Here is a 27,673-nt window from a genome sequence, read left to right on the forward strand (position 1 = left end):
TTTAGGAAGCCGTGCTGGTGGGAGGGGTCAATCCCATCTGATCAACTAGTATGGGGGGGGGGGGTTAGAAAAAGGAAGGGTATGGGTGCAGCTACATAATTTATACCCAAAAATATCATCAGTGTGGTTGGTTAAGTGTAGCACTAGTGCAACATGATGCAATGAAAGTGTCCCTCCGTGGCACAATATGTGTGAATTAATGATTCAAAGACTAAGAAAATACATAAAATCATACACCACAAGGGACATAAAATCATACATACACCATGAGGAATAAGTGCATCTATCCTCTATCCATTTACTTCAATTGTTTGGTCACAATACGAGGAGCACAACAGTTGACGTTCTAAAAAATGTTTATTAGCATTTCCTTCTACTTTAGAAATTCTCACAGTATGATTTCTTTAAACACAGCGTATGTCAATAACCCATTTAATGTAGAGTAAACTGATATGTCCCTTATAAACTGCAGCATCAGCGCTCAACTAGGAAGAGCAACTCCAGTTCTTAGATTATTAACATGAAAACAATGGATGACTGTTAAGCAAACCACAAGTAGACACTACTACGCACAGTAATTGAACGCAAAATCTAACCATCTTACAGCTGTTTGCCTCTTTTAGGAGTAGTGTTGTGCAAAGAAACTTCAGCACAAACAGAAAACAGCAATGTGTTCAGCAAGGATAGAATTCAACAAAAAGAAGCTGTTAGTGTCCTTCCAAAACTCAAGGCAAATTTTATTCTTTATTCCATTACCCAAATACGTGTATACACAACCTAATACTTAACTGGTGACTGCTTTATGAGTGGAACAAACCTAAGTTTGCTATTAAGCCAGTTTTTGAACATTCTGCGCCTTGGCCCTAGATATACTGTGAAAAACAGCTTCCTTCTGGTGACAAATGATTTTCTTGATCTGGATGTACAATCCAGTGCTGGACTTTCACCTACTAAAGCAATTACTTTTATAGAGTACTGTAACAGTCTTTTATTGCAGGGGTTCCCAGGCCTAAACAATGCTGACAAATGCTACTTGTTCAGATTGAATCACCCTGATAAAAATTACTGTGCAACAAGGTGCATGGCAAACGGGCACAGTTGAAAGAACTGTAAATAAAAAAAAGATATTGTTTGCCACAGCGGTATGCCATCACATTACAGCCTTTACAATGAAGGCGAAAGAGAAGGAAACTAGAAAACAAAAGTTTCAATGAAATGCAGAATTACATTATCAGCGATTCCTTTAAATAGCCTTCATGTTTATCGAGTTGCTGAACACGGTGACCTACTCTAGTCATTTACCAAAAATGTAATTCCCTGTTCAGTAATGGCCAGGGAAAGCAAAACACTGATAAACTGGTGCTTGAGAGAGGCAGACCACATAAAGCCTGGTTTTCAAAGGCTAATGGATTTTTCACTACAATTGGAGACATTTTAGAACGCTATTGGTAATATTGGTACTTTCCAGTGCCCTTCAATTGCAATCTGATGCCTGCATGAAAAAGTATGAGACACATGTATTTATGGGATATCGCGTGCATGGTCACCTGAGGCCATACTAGTCTTGTTCAACTACACCCACACAGGCATGTGCACCTCAGGATACCCGAGAGCAGTGCTTAATTTGTGCTGGTGCTTAGCACTGGCACTTATTTGCCACAGCCACTGCCAACTTGAACTCACATCAAGGACGTCACGGACGTGACTGCACTCACTGCAAGAGCATGCAGTCATAATCTCAGTAAATATAGTTGACTGACTCACTCACTGCTGTCTCCCGAGTCCCCCTGCTGAAGAAGAGTGTTGCTGCTCATACTGTATCCGAGAGCCAACAGCCGATGATAAATTCTCCATAGTATCCAGGAGTATTTGCCTTCGGTTCAGTGTTGCCGTGGGTGGGCCACTGATTAGGCTGTATTTGGTCCTCTGTGGGTAGAGCCTGCGTGATCTTTTTTCAATTTAAATTCAGACCACGCCCCGGCACGCACGCACTGCAAGAGTCACCATGGCGCCAGTTCCACAAGACCACGTGAAGACTGTTAATTTGAAGAAGCGGCAGGCCTCTTAATAAAGGCAGTGCCACCAGCATAAAGTAAAATTAAAACCATCCAACGCTGCTTTTTCTTGAGCGTGGTGACTTGGTATGAATGATTATGATGAACAGAGTATTCGTCCGACCGAGGCCCGAGCAATCATGCGACTGGAGCCGGGAGGGGCTGTGGCACAATGTGCAGGAGCACTAGCGAGGTCAAGGCCTTGCCCTTAACCCCTGATAAACCAGAAAGTAAAATCCAAACTATTGAACACTGCGCTCGATAAAAAGCAGCGTTAGGTTGTTTGGATTTTACGTACTGGTTTACTTTACAACTGTATCAGGGCAGGGTTAAGGGCAAGGCCCTGACTAGTGTCCTACCCAGTGCCAGTCGCAGGATTGCTCGGGCCTCGGTACATCATAATCATACAGTATGTGATTATGATGAACCTAGGCCCGAGCAACTGGTGCCGGGCGGGGCACCGTGTGCAGGAGGAGGAGCAGTAGTCAGGAGGCTGGGCCTTGCCTTTGACCCCTGATCCTAGAACCATCCCTGAGGACATGTCTCACTCAAGCCCCATCACTGGCGTCAGACACTTCCACAGTGTCTCACACATTCCTCATTGATTGTCTCAGATCCTTCCACAGTGTCTCACATCCAACATCCTTGGCCTTAGACACTTCTACATGGTCTCCCTCGTCAGCTCTTTTGCAGTGCAAATAGAATTCTCTTGGACAAAATGGTGATATTTTCTGTGTTTCTTGTTTTAAAATGATGTTTTATTGATTCCCAACTGAAAAATTTAAAGTGGAGCAAAAAGCAAGATAATAAGCTGTTAATAAAAGGATTCTCTGAGCTGAGGAGACTCGGGGAGATGTGAGTGGAGGGACATGTGAAGGAAAAGAGCTGCGCATGGAGGTGGATGCGAGGGAAAGGGGCCGCAGGTGGAGGGGGATGTGAGGGAAAGGAGCGGTGCGTGGAGGGAGATGAGAAGGAAAGGTGCTACGTATGGAGAGACATCTGGAGGAAAAGATCTGCGTGTGGAGGGACGTGCAGGGGAAAGGAGCTACGTATGGAGGGACATGGGGGAAAGGAGCTGGACCTGGGAGAGATGCGAGGGAAAGGAGCTGTGCGTGGGGGGAGATGTGAAGGAAAAGAGCTGCATGTAAAGGGAGATGTGAGGGAAAAGAGCTGCATGTGGGGGAGCTGTGAGGAAAAGGAGATGCGAGTGGGGGAGATGTGAGTGAAAGGAGCTGCAGATGGAGGTAGATATGAAGGAAAGAGGCTGCGCGTGGAGGGAGATGTAAGGGAAAGGAGCTGCATGTAGGGGGGAGATGAGAAGGAAAGTCTTAGCATGGAAAGACATGTGGAGGAAAAGAGCTGCGTGTGGAGGGACTTGCGGGGGAAAGAAGCTACGTGTGGAGGGACATGTGGGGGAAAGGAGCTACACGTCGGGGAGATGTGAGGAAAAGGAGCTGCGCGTGAGGGGAGATGTGAGGAAAAGGAGCTGCGCGTGGGGGGAGATGTGAGGAAAAGGAGCGGTGCATGGAGAGAGATGCGGGGGAATGACCTGCGCATGGAGGGAGGTGTAAGGGAAAGGATCTATGCCTGAAGAGAGGTGTGTGATGTGTGTACAATAGGCAGGGGGAGCTGGTAGAGTGAGGGGCAGTGTGGTTCCAGGAAGGGTGAATTTCAGGGACAGTAAAGCACAAAGGGAGATCTGAGTGTCCAGTGAGCACTGCCCGAGCTGTGAGACAGGCTCAATCCTTTCACTGGGCAGAGTGTCTTATTCCGTGTCAATATGTAAATTGTACAGATTTTTTCCAGCTTTTAACACCAGTAGAGCTGGGACGGAGTCAGTAACTTGTCCGAGTTGGTATTCATAGACTCAATTCAGACACTTGCATGTTGGTACCTCTCTAGAAGGTTTATAGAGCTGGACCACAGTCTGTTATAGGCAAGTAAGTGCCGCAGCCACAAAGACAGTCATAGGTATGTGACTGCCCCAGCCTCACCAACCTTAGGCATGGCTTCTCATGAAAGATGTGGACAGTAAAGGTGGGCCTGAGATCCTTCAAGAGGATTAAGGAAGGACTCTGATTTCTATCCAAGGATCGGGCCCTTTGTAGTGGTGGGTTTAACTCATGTAATTTGCTGTCGCGTAGTAAATAGAGTGATATTGCACAAGATAACGTGGCATTACATGAGGAGGGTAATGCACCTTTATGTCCAAAATGGACTCAAGGTTGCACTTTGTGCTAAGCAAATATCCCTAAATGCAACAGAACGCAAGCAGGAGCCACTCGCGCTCGCCATTACTAAGCTCCTGCGGTAGGATTCTTGTGTCAAATTACTCATACTCACGCAAAATATCCACTATTGATTTACTCTTTTTCAAAAAATTTAAAGGGCAGGGGGACCTCCTATCAAAACCTTACTCGGAGGAAGATGTCCTTGCTGAAATTCAGATTGGGTATTACATCTGACTTTCAGCAGTGCCAGTTGAGGATGTGGGTGGGGCCAATAGAGGAAGTGGGTGGAGCTAGTTGGAAAGTGGGTGGAGCCTCGAGAAGTGGGTGTGGCCTCAAACATTTGCGCACCTAGACTTCATATTTTACAAAGTAAGCACTGCCTGAGAGCTAGGGCCTCTTTATCAGCTGACATCTTCCTATCTTTCAAGATATTATAAACATCACACTTGATTTAGCAGACAACAGAGCAGTTACAAAAGTTTGTGATCAGCATTTGATTTGTGCATATTCTCATCAGTGCAAGATTTGAATCATGGTATTTATAATTAGAGAAAAAAAAAAATTCATGTTGAAGAAAAACAAAAACAAGAAAAACAAAGACCATCCAGCATTATTGTGTAGGACTGTTGGGTGTGTGCACCAAAAGTAAATTTGCACAGTCAGCGTGGTTTTTAGCAAGAAAGTCTAAGGAGGCGCTCCAGAGAACAAAAGCACCACAATGGATAAACACTTTCAAAAGCTTGCTGTACGGTGCACCGGAAGCAGGAGAATCCTCAATTACTCATGTGTGTGAAACAAGTCCTTACGTTCTGTTGATTCGTATATTGTGGTGGAATGATTGCCCAAAGCTTCATTTCACCACCACTCAGTCTCCACAACCTTCACCAGCATCAAGTTGGATCCATTACTACTCACAAGTTATAACGATCTGATTGTATGATTACACCAGCTGGTAAGACGCAGCGGAGACTGCTGTGATTGGCCTGCTAGTTCGCATGAATACATCTGCCCAAATGCTACTGCCAGCTGATGCACAACTGTGTTTGTTAGCAAGATTGTCTTGCACAAGGAAGCAGAATTTTAGCAGATCAAGGAGTCTGACCGTATACGTTGAAGCTTGACTCTACATACACACAAATATATGTATGCGAGAATTATAGACAATCTTGGAAGAGTTTAACTTTCAGTTCAATAACAACCTATGACTGTTGCTGAGATAGTGATCTTTATTGCCCAACTCAAATACTCCAGCATTGTGCAATCCTGCGCTTAAGAAAAGTACTGCAAAAATCACACAATTTAATAAAAATGTTCATTCCTGAAAGGTTGATTTTCATCCAATCTGTGGATACGCATTTATGTTCAGCTAAATGAAAAAAATAAATCGAACTTCTTAATGTATTTCAGTAGAAGAGTACATGAAGAAACAAGGTGCTCCTTTTAGCGCTTCACAAGATGATGGTTGTAGGAATAGCTTTATTCTCTTCTCGGTGTAAGTCTTCTACATTACCGGTAATGCCGAAGGTAGACTAGTTTCTGCGGTTGAAATTTTTCTCTGCACAATGGACACTCCGTCTACAAAAGACACAAATTATACAGATTTTTGCTAGTTCACAAGCCCTCTCAATTGCCTTATTTTGTAATTAAATCAAAAGGCATTGCTACCTCCAATTAACAGAGTTCAGTGCTAGAAAATCCACCTCACCTTGGTGTTGCACCACTCTGTAATGCATTCCCAGCAAAAAAGATGTCCACATGGTGTGGCCGTGGTATGCCTTCGATGTTCCAAGCATAACGTACATCTTGAGTTTCGGAGAAGAGACTTTTCTTGTGCCGGGGCTCTTTGATAGAAAAATAAATAAAAAATAAATCACATAACATTTACGTTGTATCAGTATTCACTTCAATTAGGCAAACACCTTATATCTGCAGTCTCTTAAAAAAATCCAGAACTTCATACTGGAATTCTCCTTAATTAAGCAACAGAACAAAGATGGCCGATGAAGTGAAATAATTAGGAATAATTATCTAACAGCAGCCAGTGGAGAGCACAGAGAACCATCACAAAAGGATCCGCTTCAACAAGCCGACGTAATTAAAATAGTTATGACAGCAACAATGACATAACATTGCTTCCTAACTAGTAACCTCAATACAATGTACTACCCAGTGCTGGAATTGGAAACATTTTACTCGAGGAACCCATAAATTGAGAGTCAAGGTGTGACAGATGAAAGGGGTTGGAGTCAAGACGGGCTGAACTTGAAAAGCAGAGTCTGATAGTCAACGTAAGTATATTATACACACATTATATATATATATATATACACTAGCAGCCCGTCCCGACGTTGTCAGGGAATAAATTGCTGCCGGCCAGTAGTATATTGTTTTGTAGGATTTAGTTTTGATAGCATTTCTTATCTGTGACAGGCCTGTGAAACGCTTCGATTCACAGTGCACTGCTGATGCACTTAAGAGTGCCATTCAGTAGTGTGTGAACTCGAGTTTCCCTACTTTATTTTTCCTTGCAGTATTATATAGCGCGAACTCGACAACATGGCATGAGCACAATTTACATTACAGAAGAACACATTCATTTGTGGTAGGCACAGGAGACAAAGCGATTTGCCTGGAATCACAGGATGTTGAGCTGATGCCGAGATTCGAACGTAGCTCCCCAGCTCTAAAGTTCGCAATTCTAGAACTTGTGGCGGGAGGTGTGTCTAAAAGTGTATGTCGGTGCTGGCCATCAATGAGAGAGACCTGTGCATTTTTCAAATGGGTGGTGAAAAAATAGGAGTATGTTGCTGGAGATGTGGGCCGCCGTGCCACCAATGTACTTACCGGGGGAGGGTAAACACCCATTATTCCGCAACTTTCTTTCCGCATACCATCACTCCGCATACTTTCATTACAAAAGTACCATGACTCCGCAATGTCATAACTCATGGCATTACATTTTATATGCTTTTACCACGCATACATTTACAACGAAATTCGTTGTAAATGCATGAATGGTAAAAGCATGTTTTTTTTAAATGTTTGGATAAGATAAGTATGGGTATAAGGGTATGTTTTGGGGTACTGGGAGTATATGTTTTGGGGTGTTTGGGTATTTTAAGGCTTCAGATATAGTTTTGGGTTATGGGGTACAGGGGTATTTTTAGGGTTAAGGGCTTGGTTTGGGTTTTGGGGTATAGGGGTATTTTTAGGGTTCAGGGGTATGTTTAAGTTTTGGGGTACAGGGGTATTTTATGGGTTCAGGGCTAGGTTTGGGTTTTGGGGTACAGAGTGATTTTAAGGGTTCAGGGCTAGGTTTGGGTTTTGGGGTACAGGGGTATTTTTAGGGTTCAGGGCTAGGTTTGGGTTTTGGGGTAGAGGGGTATTTTTAGGGTTCAGGGGTAGGTTTGGGTTTTGGGGTACAGGGGTATTTATAGGGTTCAGGGCTAGGTTTGGATTTTGGGGTACAGGGGTATTTTTAGGGTTAGGGGTAGGTTTGGGTTTTGGGGTACAGGGGTATTTATAGGGTTCAGGGCTAGGTTTGGGGTACAGGGGTATTTTTAGGGTTTAGGGATAGGTTTGGGAGTACAGGGTATATTTATAGGGTTAAGATGGGTTAGTGTTTAAGGGTGTTGGTGTATTTCAAGGAGTAAGGGTGGGTTATGATTATGGGGTGCAGGGGTATTTAAAGGGAGCAGGGTGGGATTAGCACACGATATGAGACATGACATGAAGGGCGGAACGTACCACACGCCCCCAGCACACGCCCACAGCACAACGCAGACAAGCCCAAGGGACTACTTTGCTGGCACGGTTCTTTTATCTTTTAAAGGTATATGGTGGGCATCTGCATAGCCTATGTCCTTCTGCTGCAACTGCCCTTTCCAACGCTGTATTGGGTGTTGTGATTGGTGCTGTAGTTCCTGAGATTACCCGCCTCAAAGGTTTGGGCTCTCTATTATATTAGTATAGATATATATTTAATATGCTACTTACCAGTATGCATCTGTTCTTGGCATGTAGGGCTGCTAACATTCATATCTTGTGCACAGATCGCCGCCTAGTGTTGGGTCCGGATGATTGCACATTGTTGTCCTGGAAGAGTCTTCGAAGTATCACGAGATAGGTGGCTCCTCCCCTGGACTACAGTGCGCATGGGCATCGACTCCATCCCCAGATTGGTTTTAGCCATTGTGGCAGAGATGGAGTGAAACAGTGTACAGGATGTCCATGCTAATGATGAATGCAAGAGAGTGTCTGCAGCCGCTACGGGCACAGGGGAGGAGGGCGGGCGATATGAATGTTAGCAGCCCTACATGCCAAGAACAGATGCATACTGGTAAGTAGCATATTCAGTTCGAGGCATGTGGGCTGCTAAATTCATATCTTGTGCATAGAATACACAGCAGTCCCTCCATTAAGGGCGGTTGCCCGTGCCAGCTGCCGAAGCTTGAAAAAGTGTCTTGAGAACAGCCTGTCCTACAGCTGCTTGCTGTTTGGAATGCACATCTACGCAATAATGTTTGGTAAATGTGTGTGGTGTAGACCATGTGGCTGCTCTACAAATGTCTTCTAAAGGAATGTTCCCCAGGAAAGCCATGGAGGCCCCCAATTTGCGTGTGGAGTGCGCCCTTGGGGGTATTGTTAAAGTGCGTTTAGCCTTTTGATAACAGATCTGAATGCATTTAACAATCCATCTGGCTATTCCTGCTTTGGAAATGGGGTTGCCTTTGTGTTGTGCTGAGAAGGCAACAAAAAGTTGTTGTGCCTTCCTAAAGGGTTGTGTTCTGTCAATGTAGTACATTAGCGCCCTCCGAACGTCTAATGTATGAAGCATTCTTTCTGCTACCGTTTGCGGGTTTTGGAAAAATGCAGGCAGGTCAATAGTTTGGTTGATATGAAACTGTGACACCACCTTTGGAAGGAATTTGGGGTTAGTGCGGAGCACTACCCTGTTAGAGTGTATTTGGATGAATGGCTCTTGGATTGTGAGCGCTTGCAGCTCACTAACACGCCTGAGCGACGTGATAGCAATGAGAAAAGCCACTTTCCACGTTAGAAACTGAAGTTCGCAGGAGTGCAGTGGCTCGAAAGGTGGGCCCATCAGCCTAGTGAGGACCACATTGAGGTTCCACACAGGAGCTGGTGGAGTTCTAGGAGGGATGACTCGTTTCAGTCCCTCCAGGAAGGCTTTAATGGCAGGCACCCTGAAAACAGAGAGGTGCTGCCTATTCTGGAGGTAAGCCGCTATGGCGGATAAATGTATCCGAATGGAAGCGTACGCCAGATTGCATTTGTAAAGATGTAACAAATAGCAGATGATGTTAGGAATGGATGCATCTAGCGGGTTGATATTGTTGTCTGTACAGTAAATGACAAACCGCTTCCATTTTGCAGCATAGCAAGCTCTGGTCGTGGGCTTCCTTGCCTCCCGGATGATGTCCATGCATTCAGGAGGCAGGTTGAGGTAGCCAAATTCTAAGACCTCAGGAGCCAGATCGCCAGATTGAGCTGTTGCGGATCTGGATGCTGAATGTCGCCATGGCTCTGCGTCAAGAGGCTGGGTGTGAGATGCAGCCTTTGATGCGGTACCACGGAAAGTTCTAGAAACGTGGTGTACCATGGTTGGCGTGCCCATGTTGGAGCAACTAGGATGAGAGTCATCGAGTGTTGCTTTAGCTTTCTTGCCACCAGCGGAATGAGAGGCGCTGGGGGAAAAGCGTACGCAAATTTGCCTGACCAGTTCATCCATATCGCATTCCCCTGCGATTGCGGATGAGGGAACCTGGCGGCAAAGCTTTGGCATTTTGCGTTTTCCCTTGTGGCAAACAGGTCTATCTGTGGATGAACCCACTGCTGGAAGTACGGGTGGAGTACTGATGGATGAATCTCCCACTCGTGCATTTGATGGCTGTACCTGCTGAGCAGATCCGCCATCTGATTGTCCTTGCTGGGGAGGTGTTCTGCCATGAGGAAAATGTTCCTCTGAATGGCCCACTTCCACATGCTCTGAGCCAGGTGAGACAGCTGTGGTGAGTGAGTACCTCCTTGCTTCTGGATGTAGTACATGGCTGTCATGTTGTCCGTCCGGATCAACACGACTTTGTTGCACAAATGTACCTTGAAGGACTTTAGCGCCATGAAGATTGCCATCAATTCCAGGTAGTTGATGTGCAACTTCTGTTGTTGAGTGGACCACAGTCCCTGCACAGTGTAGTGGAGCACATGAGCTCCCCATCCTTGGAGAGAGGCGTCCGTCGTCAGGATAATCTGTGGCACCGGCTCTTGGCACGGTCGTCCCTTGCAAAGGTTGTGTGGATTCCACCAATGCAGAGAGTTGTATGCCCGACCGGTCACCAACACTAGGTCTGTCAGTTGTCCCCGAGCCTGTGTCCACTGATTTGCCAAGCATTCTTGGAGAGGACGCATGTGCAACCTCGCGTGCGGGACTATGAAAATGCAGGAGGCCATCATGCCTATCAACTGCATGAACACTCTCGCTGGTAGGGAGTGTTGCGGTCTGAACCGTTGGATTAGTGACTGGATGCTGTTGATCCTGGCTGGGTTTGGCTGAGCCATAGCAGTCAGGGTGTTTATTGTCGCGCCTAGATACTGCCGTACGTGGGCTGGTTGAAGGTGCGATTTTGGGTAGTTTAGCGAGAATCCCAGACTGTGAAGGAGGTGAATAGTGTGGGACATGTCCGCGGCGCATTGTATGTCCGACTTCGCTTGAACAAGCCAGTCGTCTAGGTAGGGGTAGACATGTATGTTCTGCCGTCTGAGGTGCGCCGCTACTGTCGCCAGACACTTTGTAAACACTCTGGGGGCAGTAGTAACCCCGAAGGGTAGGACTTTGAACTAATAGTGTTTGTTTTGAATGGTGAACCTGAGGTACTTTCTGTGGGATGGGTGGAGTGGGATGTGGAAGTAAGCATCCTTGAGGTCCAAGGTTGCCAGGAAGTCCCCTTGGTTTAGCAGGGGAAGAATTTGTTGCAGTGTCAGCATGTGAAAGTGTTCGGACAGTATATACATGTTGAGGGGGCGTAGATCCAGAATAGGTCTGAGGGATCCGTCCTTTTTTGGGATGAGGAAGTACAGGGAATAGACCCCTGTGCCTTCCTCCTCCATTGGTACGAGCTCTATTGCGCCTTTTTGCAGCATTACCAAGACCTCCTGCTGCAATAAGTGCAAGTGCTCTGCCGACATAGGACGGTGTCTTGGTGGAATGTTGGGAGGAGTGGATGTTAACTCCAAACAATAACCGTATTTGATCAGTTTTCTCACCCACCTGTCTGTGGTGATGGATGTCCAGACTGGCAGGAACTGCTGGAGTCTCCCCCCGACAGGTGTTGGATGGTCGGGGGGCAGTGACAGAGAGTCACTGTTTATTGGCGGCAGAGGAACGGGAGTGGTTGTTCCCTCTGCCTCTGCCCTGGGCACTGTTACCTCTGTAACCCCCTCTACCTTGATTGGGGTAGGAGGATGGTGCACCACCCTTTGTAAATTGTGATTGTTGACCCAAGTGTCCTCTGGTAACACCACGCGCTCCTGAGTGACGAAAAGTGTTTCCTCTGAATTGTTGGGACTGAAGTGCCCCCATGGACTTAGCAGTCTCGTTGTCCTTTTTAATCTTTTCAAGTGTGGTGTCTACATCTGGGCCAAACAGTCTGTCAGGATTGACGGGCTGGTTGAGGATTGTAGTTTGGATGTCAGGCTTAAATCCAGATATACGAAGCCAAGCTTGTCGTCTTAGCATGACGCTAGTGTTAATCCCCCTAGCCGCCGTGTCTGCCACATCAAGCGCACACTTTATTGCAGCGTTTGATATAAGCTTCCCCTCTTGTATGAGCATTTCGGCTGCTTCTTTATACTCATCAGGTAGATGTTGAAGGAGCTGTTCTAGGGTGTCGTAATGCGCCCTATCGTAACGCGCCAATAGTGCCTGTGTGTTCGCTATACTCCATACATTGGCAGCCTGCGCAGCCACCCTCTTGCCGGATGCCTCAAGCACTTTCGACTCCTTGTCAGGGGGAGGAGCGTCACCCGTAGTTTGGGAGTTTGCCCTCTTGCGGGCATTGGCGACCACCAACGAGTCCAGAGGCAACTGTCCTCGAATATATGCAGGATCCCCAGGTGCTGTATTTTTTTTCGATACGTGGGTTCACCACTCTTGCCCTGGAATGTTCCTTAAAGATATCTGGGGCATGTCTAAGGACACCTTTGAGCATAGGAAGTATTTTAACAGTTCTTTCTGAGACTGAGAAAGTGTTAAACAAAAAGTCTTCCTCCACCGGGTCAGCATGCATGTCTACATCATGATTTGCTGCTGCCCGTTCGATTAAAGCATTAAATGCTGCAGAATCCTCAGTTGGAGATGTACGGGCCCCAAAACCTTGTGGATCTTGTACCACGTGCTGTCCACCTTGGTCCCCAGTGTCGTCATATGTGTCCTGCTGAACATCAGGGTCATTGTCCACTGGGAAATTGTATTGGTCGTCTTCCTCATCATCCTTTCCCCCTGATTGGTTTGGGGAAGGTGATGGACTCAGTCGTGGTGGTGGTAGAATGGGCTCAATAAGGGCAGGACTGTCCAGTGCTGTCCTCTTTTTCTTCAGTGGAATAACATATGATTCCAGTGGTTGGGAAGTTTCTTTTGTAAATGGTCAGTTTCCCCGTGTGGGCATCGATATAATGCTCTGATTGGTCATCTGAGGCTTGAAGCGCCGAAGGAGCCGAAGTCTGTGGCACCGATCTAGGTGCAAACGCCTTTGGTGGCACCTTTGGTGGAAGAGTGTAAAGCAGCTTGGCTGATGACTTCTGAGGAGCGTCCACCTCCTTTGGAGCCGACGGCGTGGGAGCCGTCGTCGACAAAGCTTTTTCCCGAATCCGTTTCAGGGAGTCGGTGACCTGCGCGGTGAAGGAGGCGGAGGGTGTAGTAGCCGACAGCCGGTGTCCGGTGGCGTCGGAGTCCCTCGGTGTCGACGGTATGTGCGTCGACGGATCTTCAGCCGCATTGTGGCGCGTGTCCTTTGTAGACTTTGGCGCCGACGCCGGTGCTGCAGAGTCGACATCTTTGTGCCGATGCGTAGTGCCTGCGGCCTTCGGTTCGTGGCTTGTAGTCGACTTTTGTTCGACTGGGCGTTTAGTTGGTTGCGCCGTAGGAGCGTCTGAAGGCGTGTGCACCGACTTCGACGACCGTGCCGGAGCAACAGAGGCCGACTCTTGATGGACGGCCTTCTTGGAGGACGAGTCCTTGTGCACCTTGTGCGGCGCTGCCGTCTCGACAACCTTCTTCGACTTCTGTGTGCCGGAGGAGGACGGAGCCGATGAAGGAGCCGGTTTCGAAATCGTCTGCTGGACGTCGTCCGTTTTTGGTGTTGTCGCGTCCGGTAGTTTCGTTTTTGATTTGGCCTGGACGTCGGCCATTTTGTCTTTTGTCGAAGCCGTGTGTTTCGGTTTCGATTTTGGCTGGACGTCGGCCATCTTAGGAGCCGTAGAGACCGAAGGTTTCGCTTTCGGTTTCGATACGGGTAATGGCGGCTCCGCTTGAGTGTCCGTGGCCGGGCGAGAAGGCGGGGCCGGGGATAGCGGTGCGGGGTTGTGGGTAAGGTCGAGTGGCAATCCCGTGACCTGAGCCTGAACCATATAGACTTCGGGGCATAGCTCTTCCTCCGAGCGATCTTCCGCGGCCCCATAAACTTCTTCGTCGTCCCCTACCTCCTCGACGTATTCAGTGTCCTGGCCGTGCCCTTCGACGTGTTCCTCGGCATCGGACTGGACCTCCGTCGTCGGAGGCGAAATTTGGAGATGATGGCTACTGCCTTCCACCGCGGGGTCGTCGAATATGTCGTCGGGTGCCGGTGCCGCTCGCTGGGCCTCGAGGCGCGCCGCGCGCCGATGCTTGAGCGTCTTCTTTGACCTGAATTGAGAGCAGGCCATACAGTTGTCTTCGTTGTGGTCCGGTGACAGGCATTTGTTACAGACCGGATGCACATCGATGTGTGGATATTTGGATCCACAGATGGGGCAGTATTTAAATGGGCTCCGCTCCATGGTAATGTTGTCGGGTCTTGCTGCGACGAGAGGGCCTCGATGTCTGAAGAGTGACTGGACTCCGTTGAGTTCCGGCTCCGAGATTTGGACGACGCTCGAGACCGAGCGCAAACAATACCGACGCTGGTAACGAAGGCCTTTTGGCCTTAAGAACAAAGTTTATCGGTTCCGACACGGAGACGTCGAAACCACATCCGAACCCAATGGCGGAAAAAAACAATCTGGGGATGGAGTCGATGCCCATGCGCACTGTAGTCCAGGGGAGGAGCCACCTATCTCGTGATACTTCGAAGACTCTTCCAGGACAACAATGTGCAATCATCCGGACCCAACACTAGGCGGCGATCTGTGCACAAGATATGAATTTAGCAGCCCACATGCCTCGAACATATATATATTTTTTTAAATTTTTTAAGTCCTATACGAAGAAATTGGCAACAAGGACAAATATCCCAGTAAATATGTTCTTGGCTACTTAACTGGTAAAAACAGGTCGCATTTTAAAATATCTAACATAGTTAAGGCTCCTGCTGCAGAAATCATTGTGCACCTAGCAATATTTCAGGGGATAATAACAGAGGTAAGATACCTATAACGGTTAATACAGTTCTAAGAGAGTTCTGTGTTGCAGCAAATCATAGATTAAACTCCTAAAGTAGCAAAGAGGACTAATATGCCTGTGTAGCACATTGTATTACATGCATATCACAGATTTGTATTTCATTAAGATAGATAAGTGTGCTACTAATTTTAGCAGCTATATAATTTTGTTACCATAGGTTCAAATGTTGCAAGCCTTCAAATACAGCACAAAGATCTATTTATCAGCATCAAGGAGCTGCATTCAAAGTGTGAATCTTGGGTTTAGATCCTTATTGTTATTTAGCAATCTGCTGTAATTCTAAGGTTACAAAGAAGGGTTCCTTTGGGAAGTAATTAAGTCTTATTGGTACAAACAACCACAAAACATTTTATATCCTGACTTTTTGTTTCTGTCAATCATTTACTCTTAACATATAATGTCTACAAGTATAGATGGTATGTGATTCCTACACTTTTCAACACTCATTGCTGTGTGTAACATTTCCTGTACATTGATTACACACTTGTATGATTTATTGTGCATCTGTGTGTGGTGTAAAGTGCCCCGACACTTTACTCTAGGAAGAGCAGACTTATCTATACTAATATAATAAAGAGAGCCCAAACCTTTGAGGCGGGTAATCTCAGGAACCACAGCACCAATCACAACACCCAATACAGCGTTGGAAAGGGCAGTTGCAGCAGAAGGACATAGGCTATGCAGATGCCCACCAATATACCTTTAAAAGGTAAAAGAACCGTGCCAGCAAAGTAGTCCCTTGTGGGCGTGTGCTGGGGGCGTGACAAACGCTGGGGGCGTGTGGTACGTTCCGCCCTTCATGTCATGTCTCATATCGTGTGCTAATCCCACCCTGCTCCCTTTAAATACCCCTGCACCCCATAATCATAACCCACCCTTACTCCTTAAAATACCCCAACACCCTTAAACACTAACCCACCTTAACCCTATAAATATACCCTGTACCCCCAAACCTATCCCTAAACCCTAAAAATACCCCTGTACCTCAAAACCCAAACCTACCCCTGAACCCTAAAAATACCCCTGTAACCCAAACCTAGCCCTCAACCCTATAAATACCCCTGGACCCCAAAACCCAAACCTACCCCTGAACCCTAAAAATACCCCTATACCCCAAAACCCAAACCTAGCCCGGAACCCTATAAATACCCCTGTACCCCAAAACCCAAACCTACCCCTGAACCCTAAAAATACCCCGTACCCCAAAACCCAAACCTAGCCCTGAACCCTATAAATACCCCTGTACCCCAAAACAATCAAATCAATCAAAAAATGTATATAGCGCGCTACTCACCCGGAGGGTCTCAAGGCGCTTGGGGGAGGGGGGGTCCGCTACTGCTCGAACAGCCAGGTCTTGAGTTGCTTCCTGAAGGAGAGGTGGTCTTGGGTCTGGCGGAGGTGGATGGGGAGGGAATTCCATGTCGTGGCTGCTAGGTAGGAGAAGGATCTTCCTCCCATGGTGGCTCTTCGGATGCGTGGAACGGCGGCGAGGGCGTGGTTGGTCGAACGAAGTTGGCGGGTGGGAGTGTAGAAGGTCAGGCGGTTGTTGAGGTACCTGGGGCCCAGGTCATGGAGAGCCTTGTGTGCGTGGGTGAGGAGACGGAACTTGATTCTCTTGTTGACGGGGAGCCAGTGCAGGTCTCTCAGGTGTCCGGAGATGTGGCTGTGGCGGGGGATGTCCAGGATGAGTCGTGCGGAGGCATTCTGGATGCGTTGGAGTCTCTTCTGTAGTTTGACTGTGGTTCCGGTGTAGAGGGTGTTTCTGTAGTCCAGTCGACTGGTGACGAGTGCCTGTGTGACCGTCTTCCTGGTTTCGGTGGGGATCCATCGGAAGATCTTCCGGAGCATGCGTAGGATGTTGAAGCACGAGGCCGAGACGGCGTTGACTTGTCCGGTCATCGAGAGAGAGGAGTCCAGGATGAAGCCCGGGTTGCGTGCGTGGTCCGTTGGTTTGGGTGCGCTGCCCAGGGCAGGGGGCCACCAGGAGTCGTCCCAGGCGGAGGAAGATGGTCCCAGGATGAGGACTTCCGTCTTGTCTGAGTTGAGTTTCAAGCGGCTGTTCTTCATCCACTCGGCTACTTCTTTCATCCCTTTGTGTAGGTTGGTTCTGGCGGTGGCTGGGTCGTTGGTGTGGGAGAGGATCAACTGAGTGTCGTCCGCGTAGGAGATGATGTTGAGGTTGTGTTGGCGTGCGATGGCCGCGAGGGGGCTCATGTAGATGTTGAAGAGGGTGGGGCTGAGTGATGATCCTTGTGGTACGCCGCAAATGACTTCGGTGGCCTCGGATCTGAACGGGGGGAGGCGGACTCTCTGGGTTCGTCCGGCGAGGAACGAGATGATCCACTCCAGAGCCTTCTCTTGGATTCCGATGTTCCTGAGGCGTTGTACTAGGGTGCGGTGGCAGACAGTGTCAAATGCTGCGGAGAGGTCCAGGAGGATGAGGGCAGCCGTTTCCCCGTTGTCGAGCAGGGCTCGGATGTCGTCAGTGGCTGCGATGAGGGCGGTCTCGGTGCTGTGGTTGGCTCGGAAGCCGGACTGCGAGGGGTCGAGGGATCCGTTCGTCTCGAGGAAGGCGGCAAGCTGTCGGTTGACGGTCTTCGATGACTTTAGCAGGAAACGGGAGGAGCGAGATGGGGCGGAAGTTCTTGAGGTCGGTGGGGTCAGCTGATGGTTTCTTCAGGAGGGCGCTGAGTGGGTCACAAAACCTAGCCCTGAACCCTAAAAATACCCCAGTACCCCAAAACCCAAATCCATCCCTGAACCCTAAAAAATACCACTGTATCCCAAAACCAATCCTGAACCCTAAAATACCCCGGTACCCCAAAACCCAAACCTAGCCCATAACCCTTAAAATCACTCTGTACCCCAATACCCAAACCTAGCCCTGAACCCTAAAAATACCCCTGTACCCCAAAACCCAAACATACCCCTCAACCCTAAAAATACCCCTATACCCCAAAACCCAAACCAAGCCCTCAACCCTAAAAATACCCCTGCAACCCATAACCCAAAACTATATGTGAAGCCTTAAAATACCCAAACACCCCAAAACATATACCCCCAGTACCCCAAAACATATACCCATATACCCATACTTACCTTATCCAAACATTTTTAAAAAACATGCTTTTACCATTCATGCATTTACAACGAATTTCGTTGTAAATGTATGCGTGGTAAAAGCATATAAAATGTAATGCCATGAGTTATAATGACATTGCGGAGTCATGGTACTTTCGTAATGAAAGTATGCGGAGTGATGGTATGCAGAAAGAAAGTTGCGGAATAATGGGTGTTTACCCTCCCCCGGTAAGTACATTGGTGGCACGGCGGCCCACATCTCCAGCAACATACTCATATTTTTTCACCACCCATTTGAAAAATGCACAGGTCTCTCTCATTGATGGCCAGCACCGACATACACTTTTAGACACACCTCCCGCCACAAGTTCTAGAATTGCGAACTTTAGAGCTGGGGAGCTACGTTCGAATCTCGGCATCAGCTCAACATCCTGTGATTCCAGGCAAATCGCTTTGTCTCCTGTGCCTACCACAAATGAATGTGTTCTTTTGTAATGTAAATTGTGCTCATGCCATGTTGTCGAGTTCGTGCTATATAATATTGCAAGGAAAAATAAAGTAGGGAAACTCGAGTTTACACACTACTGAACGCGCACTGTTAAGTGCATCAGCAGTGCACTGTGAATTGGAGCGTTTCACAGGCCTGTCACAGATAAGAAATGCTATCAAAACGAAATCCTACAAAACAATATACTACTGGCCGGCAGCAATTCATACCCTGACAACGTCGGGACGGGCTGCTAGTACAACAATAAAAAAAATTAAAAAAATTAAAAAGTGCCTTGCAAAGTGTTGTATCTTGTATTTTATGCTTACACTGTTCATGCTTATGCATATTGGTAGTTCACCTTTAAATCTGTTGCGATTACTGTGCTGTAGAATGTGGAGTCTCCTAGCAACTGTGTGAAGCTGGAGTATTACTGTTGGAGCTGTTGGCAGAGCTGGACTCCCTGCCTCTGCTACCGATGTAGCCAATAAATAACTATCTTACTACCTCCAGTGTCGAGTTGGTTACTACACAAAGCAATAGTTGTGTAATTAATCATGCAACCAGATAAATCTTACATTCTTGCAGTGCAAACACAACTCTTACATAAGGAGTTGAACAAAGTTAACAACGGGACTCCAATCATAGTTTCTGTTAAGTACTTCAGAACTGAAAACATCTCAGTGTCTTTCCATTGCATTTGCTTTTAGTTGTTTGGCTCTAGATGGCTCCAAACTAGGATGAAACTTGACCAAAAAGGGGGGGGGGGGGGGGCTTATGGACATTTTATTCAGGCCTTTGTTTTGGCCCAGCTGGAAGGAATTAGAAAGCACCCTTCCTGCGTGCACATTGCAGACAATGTGCAGGAGTTGCTGAATTATAGACGGTGTCGCATAATGACACCAGGATATATGCAGCATGTTTGCCTGGGTCGGCCGGATCTGGACCAGAAATAGGTGTCAGGATCCTCCCTACTTTCCAGCACTTCCGCACATAATAAGTTGCACTAAATTCATTTAGATGTGATACATAATAAGTAGAACATTGAATTACCATTACTGATCAAACCTTAGTCTTCATTTTACTGACCTCAGAAGAAACAAAACAATCACTCTGTTTGAACTACATTTGCAGAGTCACAAAGGACACGTCATTTTACAAACTCTGCAAGATCACCAATGTTAGATGAACTATCCTATAATTATTTTCTTCGTTCTCTTTAATTATGTTAACTGGAAGGGCAAAAGGTAGGATAGTAGGGGGGAAATGGGATGTGAATATGTAAATATCTGCCTGTTTGCTTACGATCCTGTGGTATGTTTTCCACATAAAAGTTAAACAACTGAGTTTGAAAGTCACACTTTTACAATATGCCTGTGAGCTTTATCAGTTAAGGTGGCAAATGTCTTAGTTAGGAATTTGTTTGTTGTGGGAAATCTTTTCTAGAAATTATTAAAATACTACAGTTGAATCTTCTATCCATGAACTATGTCAAAATGCCTGCAGCAAGTTTATGTTTGAACGTATTTTTATTACATTCTTAAATAGCCTAGTAACTAATGGTTGATTCCCACAACAGGGCCTTCATTCAGTTTTTCCACTCTTGATTCCTTCTGAAACCAGGTGCACTCTATTTTTGGAAGAGGCCCTGAAAGTGTGAAATTTACATATAGAAAATCTCTCTACTGCTCATTTGCCAAGATCTTCGGTTTTAAAGAATAAGGCAACACTAGCAACTATGAAGTATCACACCTACTAAAAATATAAGTCTAATATTCAAAATGGCAGTTCAGGCAGTGAGAAATCTACATACCTTTGATAGGACATGCGTCGGTGTAGTTTCCACTTCTGCTGTGCCCACTGCCTCTGTTTGAAGTTGTAGATCTGCACTGAGACTATCAGTATCAAATGCAGTAGTGACACAATACCCAGGAGCCCATAACTTGATCGAATTCCTTGATCACCTCCAACAAATCCTCGGACACGGAGCTGTGAATAAATGAAAGATAAAATTAATTTTAGGTATTAATAGATCTACTAAAGCATTGTTTGTGAACCTTTAAATGCCTGTGAGACAGTCATATTTTCATTTGGGTTATTAGGAGGGGTGGGACTGAGATTTATTTCCCCAAATGATATGACGAATTTTTGGACTGTTTAATTTCATCAGCCTGGTGATATTGTACCAAAATACAGTGTAAGTATCTAGTTGCGTTCAAACTTTGATTAGCTGGGACAACTTTTTCATATGCTATGTCAAGTACGTAACCAGATTTCTGCTATGAAACTAGTAATTCCAGATGGTTTGGTAAACTTATATTGGTCGCAACAAAACTGGAACTCTGCACTCTGGAATGCATCAGTTTTCTTTAGTAAGGGATCTACCTTAAAGGAAAATGGTGTCACAGTCCTGCTCTTAGTCATATGTTTTTATCAGGATTTTTATAACACACTACATGCAGCTGGAATACTCCTCTAACTGCAGAACGGTGACTCAAAGAACAATATGCACGGATAAACAAAATGATCAGTATGAGCAGCCTCGGCTTACCCCAGATCGTCCAAGACCCTACACACACCGCAAGACAAGCTGGACCCCAGCTTCACCTCCAGCAACTGTGTCTATACAGCTACATCACAGAACTCACATGAAAGGTCACTCCCTCATTTACTCCAACATCTCCAGCCCCTGCACTAATACCCCCACGATGACCAGCGCCCCCTCCCCCCTCCACCCCCCCCATACACCGGAATTGGAACACAATCTCAGAGAGCTGTGACAAGGAAGTCCTCAACACCTCCAAACCTGCTACCATCACCAACCTCGAGCAGGATCACCAACTGCGCCAATAGCATCGTCCCCAGCAAGAGCAACATCCAGAAAAAATCCCCCAAAAAGGCCAGCTGGTACACCCAAGAACTCAGAACAGGGAAACGAGACAGCAAACAGCTGGAGAGGATATGGTGCCCCAGCAAGGACACCTCTAACAATGCAGACTGCAAGACCTCCCTCAACCATCACCTGCTGAGGGCAACAAAGAATTATTTCTAAAGACAGTGGTCCCTGGACAAGGATTAATGAGAGCAAACAATAAATATAGACCCAATCAGTACTATATTTTACAGCTGTCCAGTCAGACAGGTGTTTTTAATATATAGTTGCTTAAATATACACAAAATTCAGCAAGAAGCAAATAAAGTGGGACAAAAGCCTGTATCCAACTTAGTGGGAAGGACGTGCAACATGAAACAAAAAGGCTCAGGGAGAGTAAATTGTTTGTATGAGACACATTTTGGTAGGACAAACAAATTATAGTGGAGACACCATTACACATAAGTATTAAATAAAGAGGTGTATATGATGTACAACAAGTCAATGGCGTTTCGATCCTTACAAAAGATATAGGATCATCATCAGGACATTAACAATGGTATGCCTGTATACATTTTGCCTAGATCCAGGTCAGAGTGACTTGGAGGAGTTTTGTTTCAGGCGAAGACCGAGTAGAAGTCCAGGCCAAGTGCAAGGAGAGTAAAGGATGCAGACAGCCGTGGCCTGTGCAGTTGGATGCTGGGTCAGAGTCGACCTAATAAAGGTTGTAACAGCTTAAATGAGGCGTTTGAAATGTTCGCGCCGTGGAGGGGTCTCGATATCAGAGAGGCCATTTGCAGTGTGCTGCTGTAAATCAGGGACGGCAAGCCAGTAACCTGTGAGCCGCGTCCGCAGTCTCTAGTGACAAGGAATGGGGTCGAGGCCAATCTGTGACCAACCTCTGTTACAGCATGTCTTGCCTGTCGGGATCGGGGATATGAAGGAAGCAACAAAGAAGACAGCCCTAGCCACACGCATCGAAACCAGAGCAACCACCACCAAGGAACTTTTCAACATCGTTAAGGAATTATCCAACCTGGCTGCCAGTGAAAACATCATCACACCCTCACAGGAGATATGAGACAACCTCGCCGGATTCTTCCAGGACAAGATCGTAACCATATAAAGAATCTTTGAACCCCAAACCCACAACTATGGACTTCTTTGACAGATATGCTACCACCAACACGAACCACAGACTGACCACTTGGAATCTCCTCTCCACCCAGGACACCACCTCCACCATGAAATCCATCCACCCAGAAGCACCCACAGACCCATGCCCGCACATCTTCAACCTCGGAAACCAAAGAATGGTCCAGGAACTCACACCCTGATCAACACCTCTATCACCACCACAACATTTCCAGACACCTGGAAACACACCGAAGTCAAACCACTACTCAAAAAACCCTTTACCGACCCCAGCGAACATAAAATGTACCAGCCAATCTCTCTGCTCCCATTCCCAGTGAAGGTACTGGAAAAGGTCATTAGCAAGCAACTCATGACACACCTGGTGCAGAACCAGCTACTCTGCAGGCCCTTGGCAGTCTTCAACACCAAATCCCACCACACGTTGATCGAAAGACTCCACCATATCGGATTCCAAGAGGAAGCACACAGATGTATCACCTCCTTCCTCACCGGAAGAACCCAAAGGATCCACCTCCTACCTTTCACCTCCAAACCCAAGGAGATCACCTCCAGTGTCCCCCAGGGCTCATCACTCAGCCACACACTCTTCAATCCATACATCATACCGCTCGCCAATATCGTCAGATCATCCGGTCCCAACATAATATCCTATGCAAACAACACCGAACTCATCTCCTCATTCATGATGACCCCACCACCACCGGAACCAACATCCACAGAAGCATGACATGCATCACCAACTGGATGAAGTGCAACGGACTTCAGCTGAACACAGACAAGGTGAAAGTACTGATCTCAGCAACAGCAGCAACACACGGAATGACTACTGGTGGCCATCAGACCTAGGACCCACATCTACTCCCTCCGACCACGCCAGATATCTCGGAAATCATTGACAACAAGCTCATCATGAAATCACAGATCAATGCCATCTCCTCTGCTTGCTTCGTCACTCTGTGCATGCTACATAAGATCTTAAAGTGGCTACCTCTAGACACGAGATGCACTGACATGCACTCATCACCAGCTGACTGGACTACAGCAATTCCCTCTACGAAGGAACGCCGAAAACCTCCTACAGAGACTTCGATCATGAGCAGCCAGACTCATCCTCGGTCTTCCCCGACAAACCCACATCACACTCCACCTTAGGCAAATCCACTGTCTCCCCGTACAGAAGAGATGTCAATTCAAGCTGCTGACCCATGCACACAAGGCTCTACACAACCACGGACATGCCTACATTGAACACCACCTAAACTTCTAATAACCATCGAGAAAACTATGATCCACCTCCTTCTCACTTGCCTATACTCCCCACCTCCCCCATCTACCGAAGCAGAAGTGGAGGATGCTCCATCTCCCACATCGCAGCAAGACCTGACAAAAACAGCCTCACCAGGCAACTCTGGCCTATAACCTCATTTCTGGAATTCCAAATGGCCCTCAAGACCTGGCTGTTCAAATAAGCCTTCGGGACCTGCAAGTAAGTACCTGGATACCCTATTGGGTAATTAATGGGGCTTTTTAAATCCGGATTGATTGATTTAGTTGGATGCTGGTGTTCTGTGATCTCTGTATGGGAAGAGAGTGGGTTTCAAGCATTGTAGAATAGACAGCTGACAGCCCTGTCTCACCTCCATAGACATCCGGTCTGCCAAAGGAGGGGCTGTGGGTGGGTATTCAGCCATGACAGAGTGATGCAGCGACTTGAATTTCTTGGCAGCTTTTACATCTTGAGGTGGAGAGGTTGGTAAGAGAGGCAAGGGTCAGGCCTTTGTGAAATGGAGACACCATACATATCTAGGCTGCAAGGGATAAGCGATGTGACTTGCAGAAAGGACAGCCACCAATTATGCTTAAGCCTTAATTGCCTAGTTTGAGCAGGGAGAGAGGCTGTCAGTAGTAGAGTAAGCTGGGAAAAAAGCTGAGCCTTACTCCTATGAGGACATTTATTATGATACTATTGCAGCTGTAGGCTCCTGGCCCGCTGGAGAACGAGGTCAGAGGAGATAAGAGTGCTTGACCACATTGAATTCTGGTAAATTAGATGGTGGGAGTCACCTGCACAAGGTAGGCTGGTGGCAGCACAATGAAGACAACAGCGGCGGCGGCTCCTCCATTAAGGCGGTGGAGCATCACTCCACTGCTTCAACTGCAAGTTGACTACAAAAAACAAAATGATAATAACGCTCCATAGTGCAGCTGAAGCGGCGGGGTAGGGAAAGTCTTCCCATGTTCAGGGGGAGGAGTGGTGGCAGCACCTTAAGTGCACATGATTATTTTGCAAGCCAAACCATCATGCGCACTTTGCATGTTCTCCCCCCAGGCTGCATTACAGCCTGGGCAGAGAACATGCACAGCCTGCCAGTCCCTGTCTGAGCGCCAAACCACAGCAGTCACACTAATCAAATTACAAAGCTGCTGCAAGGCAGCGTTGTAATTGGTAAAGGGATTCTGGGAGGCTGTGTGCTTCGCTTCTTGGTTCCTCTTGCTGTGAGAGGACAGAGGAGGCGCGGCGGTCCGCGGTATTAAGGAAAGTGGTTTTCAAAACCTCTCCTCCCCCACCCCACAACCCCCGTTGGGTAGCAGCCGCTACTGGAAGAAAGTGTATTTCACTAAAGGCAGCTTCCTACTGTTGGAAGCTTCGGATGCTGGCAGCAACATTGTGAGCAGGGGCTCCCCACAGTGAATAATGCAAGATCGAACATATCAATAAATGAGGGAGTATATTTATATAAATATTACTTAATGGAAAGCAAAGACTGAAGCTTGAATGGGACAGTAGAACACTGCCATTGCTTTCGCAATTTGCTACCAATACAATCACAAGCCAATCGAGGGGTTGTAGGAAGGTCGCAATACCATTCAAATATAAGCATTGTGAGTTGACTTTGTGGGATAAGGCTGCAGTCTTGGACCTATGCTTACTCATTTCTTAATACTGATGGCGAAGCGGAAGGGATCTACTATGACCTGCTACTTTTTTGCGATGTTAGGACAGCTGAAGGCTGGCAGAAACCATTCCCACATTTGTAACAGAGGAGATAGTGGAAAATATTTGCAGTCCCTCATTGATTTCTCCAATTGTATACAATGGCTCAAAAAGGCACGCATGTGATCGCATGCTTTCTGCAGGACACCACAGTCTTTGGCGATTACAACACACTAGTTGGCACCAGAGAAAAAGTAGCAACTTTACACTGTGACTGATTTGCCAAACCGAAGGCAGCTTGCACATCTCACCTTGCATCTTTGAACTGTGATAAGTGGAAGAAAAAGAAGCAGTCTATAGATCGTTTTTTGTTATGTACCACTGAAAGAATGAGGAACAAGCAAGCTTGTGGGTTTAAAATTGCACTTCAAGGTATTTTGTTAATGAGAACCTTTTATTCACTAAATGATTAGTTAAAAGTGATGGTAAAGCCAAAGTGCCAAAACATTGGATACAGCTTTTAGTGAAGAATCTAAAAGAGGATTGATCAGGGAAATTATTTATATAGCAGTCCAACTAAAATTTGTGTTACTCAGGAAGAGTGTGAATGGAGACTGAAATGCACAAACCAATGATTCTTGCATTATTTGCATACAGCAAACTGAAGTTGCAGTGAAAAGCAGAAACAAGATTGGTTTTGTGTCTAAAGAGCCCCGTCAATTCTTTTCTTTTGAAGAAGTGAGAAAAAGAGGCTTATATAAGAGGCTATTGAATTAATAAAGTCCTTTAATTTTGTGGACTCTTGCTAGCCACAGATTTTGACTTGAGCTTTTCTTATTCTAATTTCTTGACAAGTGATGGATGGGCAAAGAAGGTCTTTAGAAAACAAGCTGTTCCTTGGGGTGGGCTTGGCCAGTTTCCTGGCTCTCTTCAATCCAGAGTACATAAAAAGCACTGTAGGAGAAGCCAACATCACAATAAACAGACTTGCTTTGTCAGAGTGAAGCAGTGATAGCTTTCCAAAAGAAGTCAACAGATTTGTTTCAACTTCCAAAATTACTGCAAGGAAACTGATGTGGTGCAGTCTTATGTAAAAGAGATTACATCTACACACAAAACGAAAACCCACGGATAACAATCTGGAGATACGGACGGGATGGGAGCTGAGGGTATAGGATATGTCCTCCCTTCTACAGTTATTCGACACAACAAAATCCTACACATATAGTCGTACATCCTGTAATTACTATAGGATAGACAGTACAAACATGTTGATGCTAAACCCAAGTCACTTTAACGTAAACATAGTTTTGTTTGAGACAGGCAGAAAACAACACTATGGTTATGTTGTTCAAGTGATGTGGGTTTTGGTTATGTAAAAGAGAAACACAGCAAGTTAAAATATCCAGGGAGATAAAAAGGGCCACCAACACAAGAAGGGTATAATGAAGGATTATAGTGGTTTATTCCTCAGGCAAGAATCCCATCTACAGATGTAGAATGACTGGGGCAGCTCCTAGAAGTTGTAATTTCAGAGATTCCTCTAATTCAGAATTGTAATCAATCCTTTATTTGTGCGCAAGTCTTCTATATAATAAGCCCAAGCAAGTGCCACTAATGCACTCATTATGGGCTGGTTGGAATTAGGTGCGGTAATAACGTAGGCCTGGAATCGGATTCCAGGCTGCATACCACCTTCTTTATGAGTTACTGACTCTAGAATGGGGGAAACTTTGTGAAAATCTGGAGGTCTTCCACAAATCCAGGGACTACTAATGCAGATATTAACATGGCTTTCTGAAAGACGAGGGACGAGAGGCACAGCTGAGGCCAGGCATCATCTTCTCTTAAACTACTGCCTCTGTGGTGGAGGAGGGGTAAGTTTAGTTTCGGTTGGGGGTCGTGGCATAAGACAAAATATTTTAGGTGGGGCTCGGCTGTAGCAGTATCCAAAGCCCCAGATTCCTACTATGCACTTTTAACGGGTGTAGATCTGTGCCTGGTAAAGTGCGTCCCAGAGTTCAGCAGGCCAGGTAATCCCCGATAAGGAAACTTGTGGAATGGAGAACTGATGTCTCCCCAACTACATATTGCCGTGGCAATATCACACCACCATATGTGTAATTAGGGTGTGAATACTGGCTGCAAGAAAGGCTATGTTTTTATTATGAATCTAATAC

General features: G+C 46.4%; 1 protein-coding gene across 1 annotated transcript in view; it reads right to left on the reverse strand.

Annotated features, from left to right (window-relative positions):
- Window positions 1–338: 338 nt before the first annotated feature.
- The window catches only part of PEX10 (peroxisomal biogenesis factor 10), a 66,839-nt gene continuing 39,504 nt past the window's right edge, over window positions 339–27,673 (reverse strand). Inside the window, exons 4-6 of the mRNA XM_078642468.1 lie at window positions 20,342–20,517; window positions 5,991–6,126; window positions 339–5,860 (exon numbers count right to left, since the gene is read on the reverse strand). Of these exons, the coding sequence (XP_078498594.1) occupies window positions 5,792–5,860; window positions 5,991–6,126; window positions 20,342–20,517 (381 nt within the window). The 3' untranslated portion in view covers window positions 339–5,791. The remainder of the gene's footprint in view (window positions 5,861–5,990; window positions 6,127–20,341; window positions 20,518–27,673) is intronic.

Source organism: Lissotriton helveticus, chromosome 5_1 (genome assembly GCF_964261635.1).
Source record: "Lissotriton helveticus chromosome 5_1, aLisHel1.1, whole genome shotgun sequence".
Taxonomy (NCBI): Eukaryota; Metazoa; Chordata; class Amphibia; order Caudata; family Salamandridae; genus Lissotriton; species Lissotriton helveticus.